Consider the following 10,292-nt stretch of genomic DNA (forward strand, 5'->3'; position numbering starts at 1 on the left):
AAATTAAAATGAAGAGAATGAACGAACTGTATTTAATAGAGTGCTGCTTTAAATTGTGGGTTTTCTTTAAATTTCTTCCTGAAGTTCAGCTGTAATTGATTTCTATGGTAAACATTGTGGGACATAAAATACTTTCCTAAAGCTTTAACACCTGTATTCACCAAAGAGATGATGCATTAACTGCAGGTTAATAAACTATTGTGCTCTCCCTCCTGACCTCTGTGCCCAGATTTGTAAATGTCTACTAAAACTACAGTGACAGGTGCTCTATGCGCCCAAAATAAACAGTTGTGCCCAAACCATATGCCCTTCATTGGAAGAGTAACATCCATTACTAGCATTTATGTAAATGCGAGTAATGTAGTGAGCTGATCAGTTGTTTTGGGCACTGGGCCTCATACATTGGTTTCTGAAAGAAGGATGGTTAATATTTCCCATTGCAACCCACTTCCCCCTTCCATGTTTTCTGTGGAATGTAGGAGAACATTGCCCATCAGATACCGTTAAACAAGCATGGACACCAGTGAGCAGTTGAAATTACAATTATTATTGGTTATTATTTATAGGGGCAAGAAAACATGACCTCTTAGACACAATTGAAAACAACGGCTAGAAAACGCTCATCTAGGCCATTGAAATAGTTGTGTTCCATGATACTAAATCCTTCATATGGAGAACATTGTGATATAATTTGCATTGTTCGGTTTGTTCAACAATTCCAATTGGCGACGGTCATATGGAAATGTATTAATATGGTCTTTTCTGCAACTGTACTGAAAAAAAGAGAGGAGGACAGTACACTTTTTCTTTTTGGGATGGTTTTGGAGAAGGAATTTTGCTGGGTGGTTCTGGTTCCTGACGTGACGGAGTAGGAGGGATATGAGGGGAGTGTGAGGTGTCTGGCGTGTGTATGTACTTCTCTCTTGATCCTCAGCTAAACATTTCCATCCTTACTGGACAGAGACACCTTTGTTAACCCAGAGGCTGCAAGGTCTCCTTAACGTCTCACCTCTCAGTCTACATATTCCCAGCCAGAGACAGACATGCCTTGCATGAGGACCTCACAGCTTGCGCTGCTGCTGCTTTTTACTGGAATATTACTCCCTGCTTTCCTTACAGGTAATATGGAAGGGTGTATAATAATCTTGACTAATCTTTTTACACAGGCGTCTCCATACTGCTGAAGTTCTAGCGGTCCAGAAGCGTTTGTAAAGATTACTGCTTCTTATAAATGCTTAGCTGGTTTAGTGATAAACTATAAAGTTTATTTATTGGTATGTCACAGATAATGTGACTTTTTCATGTAATTTCAGGCCAGAGGCATGTTCAAAATATTTTTATGCTCCCTGGAACATTAACGGCATTATGGATACATTAGGGGGGGATATACACCTATGTGTTACACATCTATGATTTTCTGTAAATAAGTTGATGTAACATTTGCGGCTGGACACAGGGTTGGGTCTGCACAAGGCTCGGACAAGGTTCCTTTTGTATAAGGTAACAGGGCGCCTTTCATCCTGGCACTGGCCATTCGCCCGCTGTGGCTACTAACTCCACACTGACGCCGGTCGTGAGTCTGACCAATGGCCTGTTTTCTTGTACCTACCAATGAGTCAACAGTACAGTTTGTTCTGTTAACTGTCTGCATGCTGAAAAGTGCTTTTAGAATAAGCATGTCGGTATTTAAGAAACGATTGTGAAGAAGCAGGGAACTCCAAATGTCCCAAACATACGTGTTCCTGAATGTCTACAAAAGGACTCTAATGGGATTATTGGATATAAGACATGGCTAACATTGCACTTTGAAGACTTTTTGGTTTATCTTTGTGATTGACATATTGCCTGCAAGTGACATTTATTGCTTTCACACAAGTGTGTAAAGACTAGAGTTGGACAGTGTGCAGTTCAGAACCTTAGCAATCCATTAGGCCTGTTTAAATGCAGGAAGCCATATTTAACTGCAGGGCAAAGAATGTTGCATGCTTATTATAGTTCTCAAAGCAGATTCACTTTGAATGATACTGCTTGGATGGGGGGCTAATTGACCACATGGGATAGCCATCGGGCCCAGCAGTTACAAGACAAACTGATCTGGTCATTTGGAAACTTTTCGAGTTTTCCCCATTGATGACATTTGGTTAGTGCAAAATTGCATGGTAGCTTGGAAAACATATCATACAATGGGAAGTTTTATATATACATGTGAGCTTAATAAAAAGATCTTTAGATGCCTTGATTGTTTGGAAGCTTTTAACCACGCTCTTGTTTGCAATGGTACATCTAAAAAAAAAAAAAACAAGATCATTTTAAAGAATTACATTTATATTGCCCAAGTTACTTGTGGATCTGTATATGCCTCTGGATGTTCAATTGGATCTCTACCTAGAGCTCCACATAGTAATAAATGAATAAAACTGCTGTCGATAGTCTGCTATAATGTTCTAGTCATGATTTGGTTTATGCAGGAATTTGAATACTCGGTGTTACTTATGACAGTTGTGCAGACTTTTAAAATATTTATATTTGCTCTGTTTAGCTTTACTTGGTGCCTGACACTCCAGCTTAAGAGCCAGGGGTGAGAGGTCAGCTGAAGACTTTTGACACTTCAGGTTGTGGCTGTGCGAAAGGATTTGAGAATGTTCCCACAAAATGTGTGCAGATTCACTTCAATTATCCGTTCATGTGAAAAGAAAATCCTTGTTTACTTCATCTCCACTTGACTGGGTAATTGAACTTAATATTCGCAAAATTTATTGTTGAACACTCTCAAATCCTTTAGTGAATCAGCCAAATTGACTCAAATTTGTACATGTTAAATAAGCCATTATTAAAGAGTCTATACCCAAAAATGTAATATATTGCAGCTCATCAGTCCTTAGATGCGTTGCCTGCATGAGTTTTATTTTTTGCAGACTATCCTCACCTGGTAATCCTGCAAATAACAAATTTCCTGTCCCTGGGTGGCTACACTCCATGTAATGGAGCTGGAGAAACCAGCCAGGGTGACCACCACGCTAAAAGCCAAATGTGTTGGCAAGATGCATTGGATTGCCATTAAAAATGAACGGCACCGCAGCACTCCAAAGTGTAACACATGGGTTTTTATACATTAAGCACACATTCCCACAGTACCCCAGGCGTGGTGATAGTGTGTGTGAGATGGCAGTTGATAAAGCAGCAAATGTCGGCCTTAAAGTAGATTTCCATTTTTGCGGCTAAATTGGGATAACACCTACTTTGTTATCCCATAGCATAACTTAAAGAATAACTCCAGGGGTGGGGGGTGTATTAACCCTTGCAGTGGGGTAACTGCTCATTTTTGTCTGTTATTAAAAAAAAATTCTGCTCACCCAATGCTCTGAGCCGCCTTATTCTTAGACCGGTCCCCGCACCCTCTGTTCACCCTCCTCTGCTGATCATCACATCTATACAATCTATACACAGTGAGGAGAATTTATCAAAACTGGAGCAGGCAGAATCTGGGGCAGTTGCCCATGGCAACCAATCAGTATCTCTCTTCAGTTTGATCAGATAAGTTTTGAAAATGAGACGAAGAAGCTGATTGGTTGCAGTGCATATCTGTTCCAGACTTTGTCTGCTCCAGTTTTGATAAATTCCCCCCAGTATAGAGACGTGAGGATGCCAAGGGAGATACCAATGCTGTAGAAGGCTAGAGGGAATGCTGTGACATGTGAGTATAACCTTTTTTTTTTTTTTTTTTTTTTTTAGCACCTAAAAAAAGCAAACGCTTAACCCTTGCAGTGCGGACGTACCCACACTGCAAGGGTTAAAAAAAGTTTGTTAAAAAAAGGTGTTCCTGGAGTTCTGCTGTAAACAAATTGCTGCTTTCATTTTTAGTAGCTCTTTTCTGAAAACTCCTAAACTAGTGTTTTCTCCTGCTTTGTAGTGTTGAGGAGGGGGCTGGGGAGGTGGTGTTTTTCATAACGAACCTTGTCTGTACTGTGCTGGCAGAACTCATTATTAGTTGAGCACGTTCTATCCAAACAAAGGGTTAAATATCTCAGGGCTTGTGTTCTGCATTGTATGTTTAACAAGAGGAAACTGTCTCCCTCCACTATCACTTTGAAATTGTTCAGAAGAACTCGCAGTCTTCCCAAAACTCCTGCGCCAAAGAAACAGCTGGAACAGCGAGATATCTATTTTTTAAAACTTTTGTTTTAAGTATGTTGTGTGATTAGGAGCATATAACAAATGTGGAGTGTGGGATTTCTCACATTTTTCTCAAAGGTGGAATGAATTATCTTTAAAATCAAACCAAACTCACTGATTTTATGGTTTCCCAAAAGAAAGGTCCCATTATAAATGTTATTAGGGTCTTACACCGAAAGGCCAGTGCTGTCTTCTACATTCTCTTACTATACATTCTGGCTTCTTTCTCATGTGTAGTGTATGCAACATTCACAGCATGTCTGGTAGTAATTGACAGTGTGTATAGGTCAGTGCTCAACTCATCTCTCAAGCCTTCCAGTGGTTGGTGTCATAGTTGCTCACATGTGCAGCACTATGGCAGCGGCTAAAGGTGCCCATACACCTTGTGATTATCGTTCAGAAATCAAACGAGATCAGGTTTTTGTACGATAGTTGGCCACATGATGGAAAGTGAATGATCACAATTATTGTACAACTGGCTGAATTTCCTTGATCCGGCAGGCTGGAAAACGTTTCGAATCGTACGAAAATTGATGGAATAGTGGCGTTCTTGTATGGAAAAAAAATTGCAACATGAACACTACACATGCGCAAATGAAAGTCCATTCTGTTGATCGATGAAATTCGGCCAGTTAGTATTGCTAACGAACAATAATCAAAATCTACATTGGTCTGTACATGATGGGGCAGTCGTGTGGAAATTGAATGATGATGGGATGAAAGAAATGATGGCTGGCTTAAGCTGGTGCTGTCTTTGGGTGCAGAAGGAATAGGAGGGGTTTGTTCTGTTTTGATATTACCTTCCCTACTGTCCCTGAACGCTCAAGCTTATGTTTTGGGCTCAGACAAAATAAGTAAAGCTAAATATCCCCCCTTCAGTCTATCATGAATGCTGCTGCTAGACTCATCCACCTGACCAACCGCTCAGTGTCTGCAACCCCCCTCTGCCAATCCCTGCACTGGCTTCCACTCGCCCAGAGGATACACTTCTAAATATTAACAACGTCTTACAAAGCCATCCACAACTCTGCCCCAGGCTATATCTCAAACCTTGTCTCAAAGTATCTCCCTAACCGTCCCCTCCAGTCATCCCAATGACCTCCTGCTTTCTAGCTCCCTTGTCAACTCCTCCCATACTCGCCTCCAGGACTTTTCTAGAGTCTCTCCCGTCCTCTGGAACTCTTTACCCCAACCTGTCAATCTACCTCCCGCCTTGACTGCCATTAGGCGTTCCCTAAAGACTCATCTCTTCAGGGAAGCCTATCCCACCTCTAGCTAACCACTGAACCATCATGTTCTCAAACAATTCATCCCCACACAGCTACCTCCTCATGTATCACTTCTCCCTCCCCTTTTAGATTGTAAGCCCTCGGGCAGGGCCCTCCTTACCGTCTTGAATTGTATTGTGATTGTAATGTCTTCCTTATATTGTAAAGCGCTGCGCAAACTGTTGGCGCTATATAAATCCTGTATAATAATAATAAAATAAGGGGAAAATATAAATAATAACATTCTCTCTATATCTCGATGTAGTGCTGCTAAACCATTTACCTAGCATTGGCATTTCTTTCCACAATACAAGTTATAAGGCAAGGATCAGCGTCCAAACAACGATCATCTTTGTTGCCCTAAAGAGGGACTGAACTGTGAAGCTGTGCCCAAAGAAAGGCAAGCATAAGGCAAAAGGACTGGTCACCAGTACTGTGTGTGGTCTCCCTGCAGCTGATCTATTATTAACGTACCATGCCTCATTGTGCACAGTGTCTGTGATGGTGGCTATCTTGGCAGAGTGTTTTGCTTCCTCATTTTGAGCCTTCAATCAAATCTGAAACTAGCAATCAGAGGCAGCAGTGTCTTAGATCTCACACTGCAGATATACAGCTATCGTACTGTGGGCACCTTACAAAGCAGGAAGTACAATGCTATCTTTAAGGAGTACTTCAAGATTAAAGTGACACTAAACTCCGGAGTTAAATCTTGGAAATGCATTCAAGTACCCTAACTAGTAACAAACATGTATCTTATTTGTGTATCACTCGGCTGTAGATCTCCAAATCATCTCTGAATTGGTGCTGACACTGTCCTTCCTTCTGGAGGGGGGCTACTTTTGTTCCCCATGGTCTCTGTGTGTGTTGTAAAGTAGTCACTGAGCTAAACACGAGACTGTTGTCCATCACGGGAGCGAGCTTGGAGAGGTAACTACATCACACACAGGGATTATGGGGAACAAAAGTAGCCCCCCTCCAGAAGGAAGGACAGTGTCAGCACCAATTCAAAGATGATTTGAGGATCTACAGCCGAGTGATACACAAATAAGATACATTTTTTGTTAATAGTTCGGGTACTTAAATGTATTTCTAAGATTTACCTTCTGAGTTTAGTGTCACTTTAAAGGTACATTTTTCTGCATAGTGCATAGGCACATGTAACATTTTGAAATGTACAATATAACCTAGAATCTTCAATTGTGTTTCGTTTTCAGGTGCACTTTAAAGTGGTTAAACATGGAGTTAAGGTGCCCATACACCTTGCAATCATCGGACGAAAATTTTCGCCCGATGATCAAACCATCGTACAATTTTCGTACGGCAGCCCCATCCTGCCCTGACCATCGCACAGTTCAATTAGCGGGTTTTAGCAGAAATCACTGGGACAAATTTTTGTTAATTGACTGCACGGATTTTCGTTTGCGCATGAGCAGTGTAAATCGTACGAATTTTGACGTACGGAAATGCCACCAACCTTGCGAAAATCATACAATCGACCAAAGTTTTCTAGCATGCTGGAAAGACCAACGCACGATTGTACAGTATTTGTGGCTGCCCATCGACCTTACGAATATCGGGCGAAAACCCGATCGCTTATGAAAATCGGCAAAATTGGTAAGGTGTATGGGCAGCTTTAGGTAGAACTAAGTGAACAAGGTCAATTGGCTACAGCAGCAGCTCACCTGAGGCATTTATACAGAGGTTGTTGTGACTGATGAGCATTGCAAACAAAATAAAAGTTTAAAGTGGTATTTAAAGAAGAACTCCAGGAAAATGGTATTAACCCTTGCAGTGGGACTACCCCCGCACTGCAAGGGTTAACTGCTCCTTTTTGTTCAGGAATGAAAAATTAAAAAGTTATACTCGCCCAATGCTCTGACCCGCCTTGTTCTTAGACCAGTCCCTTGGACCTCTCTCCCCCTCCTCTGCAGGGGTCTAAGGATCCGTAAATGATCACATCTATACACAGTGCATAGACCTGAAGCCACTCTGGAAGATTCCAATGCTGTGGAGGAAGAGAGGCTTGAGGGAACGCTGTGACAGCTGGCCGGCTCAGAGCTTCGGGTGAGTGTAACTCTGTTATTTTAGCACATAGACACAAACGTCCTGGAGTCCTTTAACTCTCAAACTGTTTTCAATAATCCAGATCAAACAAGTATACATTGCCCAGTATTTTTTATTTATTGCCCAAGCACATGCAGTCATCATGTATACAAGCAGCTAGCTGGCTCTAACTCTCTCAGCTCTGCTTTCATGACAAATATAACAAGGAGCAGAGCAGTCTCCTGCAGCTGTCCAGCCACTAGCATGGAGATGGGGGGAGGGAATCAGGGGAGTGTCTTGCCTTGCTGTGCCTTTGTGTTTTTACACACACACACACACACAACTTACTAGCACACACACAAGGGTGGCTCCATAGGACACTGCAAGAAAAGGGAGTAACCCCAATGCAGGATATCGGGGCCAGTGCTCATAGAACCCGCTGATTATGCAGGAAGCTAAAACTAGCCATCTGCTAAAATGCTGGGAGTTAGTGCCTTGTGGCAGCTTCGGCACACTGCTGGAGCTATTAGACATGTGCGATTCGTTTCGTTCCGAATCGAAATTCGGACGAATTTTCGGACATTCGGATGTATCCGAATTACAGACATAACGAATGCAAACGAATCCGAATTTCAATTTCCGAAATTCGTTTCTTATTCGTTTCGTTCGTTGGAGCAAAGTGACAGAGAAGGAGAAAAATATTTTTCCCCCTTCAAATGTCACTTTGCTGCAAACGAACGAAACGAATAAGAACAGAAAAGAAACGAACGTTCGAACTAACGCTACCGAATTCTGTCCGAATTCCGAATCTGGATTGACTTTCACACCCGAATCCCGAAAAACGAAATAACACAAATCCGAATTTAAAACGAAACGAATTTTTTGGCAGTGCACATGTCTAGGAGCTATCACTGTTAACATTTTAAAAAAATGTTTTAGCTTTATTTGTAGTGTATAATGTGTACTCTCCATTCTTCTCCCTGCACAGCCTTTGTGTACTGGCATCAAGTGCGTTGAAAAGAAATGCAGCATGTTGCATTTATCCAAAGTGCACCGCCCATCACGCCCCAGTAGTGGTGTGAACAGGGCACACGGAAAACAATGGTTTTCTATGTGTCCTAGCCGTGACCTGTATTGATCCAATGTGGTTAAACGCAGGTACCTCTGACCAGTGGTGTATTTTGGTTTTGTGCTGCCCTAGGCAAGGCTAAACTCGGGCACCCCCCAATCTAAATTTGCCCCACCCCTTCCTGTTTAGAACATTTTGCGCAACCTGTCAGTCACTGGATACAGCAAACACGGGGTCCCAGGGGAGCTGTGCATGGTCTCTACTGGGCTGTACGGGGTCCCAGGGGAGCTGTGCATGGTCTCTAGTGGGATGTACGGGGTCTCAGGAGAGCTGTGCAAAGCTCCTTTCCCTGCATACATGTGCTGCTCCTCTTACCAGCAGCCCAAAGTGCCATCAGTACCAACAGGATACATTGCAGTCCTCCAGCCTGCTTCTGGGACATCCCACCATCAGTTCACATGCTATGGCCAGCCCCGAGCCACCCGCTGCTTCCCCTCCACCTGTACAAAGCCAGCCGGACCACATCTCACTGGGCCCTCCCCTCCACCGGGCAGCTCTCTAATTAGGCAGCCGCTCTTAGTGCCATGCGGCCTCCTAGTTTGCCTTGTTAGGAAGCCGCCACTGCCTGATTCTGTGACGCCCAGGCTCGGCCCACCAGGCAAGTGCCCAGTATGCCCAAAGGTAAGTCCGGCTCTTTCCACCTCATTGGTTTGGGGCAGCATTTTCTGCCGCCCCCCTGGAAAGTGCCGCCCTAGGCAGATGCCTAGTTTGCCTTGTGGTAGATACACCCCTGCCTCTGACTGTAGGAATGTGCCCTGAAACATCTAGAAGCAGCATCCATTGTAAGTGACTTAGATGTCAGAATGATGTAGAATGCTGATTATCACTCTAAAGCTGTACACAGGTGCTTGCTGATGGTGATGTGATGCTTCTTGGAAACTACCATTGAATAAAATCTGTACTGAAAGAAATACAGTTGCTGCTTCTGCTCAAAACCATACTAGTGCCCTGGCTTCCAGAATACAGATTAAGAAGGCAAAAAGAAGTCACAACTCCAGGTTAGTATCTGGGAGTACTGAAGTTAGTGGAGCAGCATGATAGCCAGGAAACTAATCTTTTCAGGAAGGAGCCTCCATTTTTCTTTCATGTGTATCTTTTTCACACTTGTCTATGTATACAGGTCTGTAAAGATTCTTGGGGTGTGGGAGAGTTATTTTATTTTTGGACACCATTTCTAACATAGCTTCTCCATAGCTGGTCCCCCAAACACAGCACTGCAGAGCTTTTTATTGTGTAGGCTGCCAGGCATCACATAGCATTGTATCTGTCGAGCATCACCCACACACGTCTCTGGCACACCACTCCACAACTTGTTGACAGACCTTCCATTAAGAACGTAAAACACTGCATGCAAAGCCGTGTGGAGCAAAGCAAAGCTGTGAGGTGCGGACGTTCGCATGCAGTGTTTCAGCTGAACGCGGCCAGATAAAAGACTGCATGTTCAGCCAATCAGCTTGCGTGTAACAACTGAATAGACTTTGCATCCTGACGCTTGGGTTTATTCCCGCAAGCCAATTGGCTGAAGATGACATGTTTCATCTCGGCATTCAGCTATGTGAGTCTCACAAGCTGACGCTCCGGAGTGAAAATGACAAGACACTGCATATGAAGGTCCGTGTGCTGGTGCTCTGCGCTGCTTTGCGTGCAGTGTGTCACAAGCTTGACAGAGTTTGGGGGGG

General features: G+C 43.2%; 2 protein-coding genes across 2 annotated transcripts in view; both read left to right on the forward strand.

The window, feature by feature from the left end:
• GIGYF2 (GRB10 interacting GYF protein 2) overlaps window positions 1–2,205 on the forward strand; it is a 105,813-nt gene extending 103,608 nt beyond the window's left edge. The window contains exon 29 of the transcript XR_001941790.1: window positions 2,192–2,205. The gene's annotated coding sequence lies outside the window, so the exon portion shown is untranslated. The remainder of the gene's footprint in view (window positions 1–2,191) is intronic.
• Window positions 1–10,292, forward strand: part of CUNH2orf82 (chromosome unknown C2orf82 homolog) — a 28,010-nt gene that overhangs the window by 195 nt on the left and 17,523 nt on the right. The window contains exon 2 of the mRNA XM_018567654.1: window positions 1,032–1,119. Within this exon, the coding sequence (XP_018423156.1) occupies window positions 1,032–1,119 (88 nt within the window). The remainder of the gene's footprint in view (window positions 1–1,031; window positions 1,120–10,292) is intronic.

Source organism: Nanorana parkeri, unplaced genomic scaffold, assembly GCF_000935625.1.
Source record: "Nanorana parkeri isolate BGI_ZX_2015 unplaced genomic scaffold, ASM93562v1 scaffold1080, whole genome shotgun sequence".
Lineage (NCBI taxonomy): Eukaryota > Metazoa > Chordata > Amphibia > Anura > Dicroglossidae > Nanorana > Nanorana parkeri.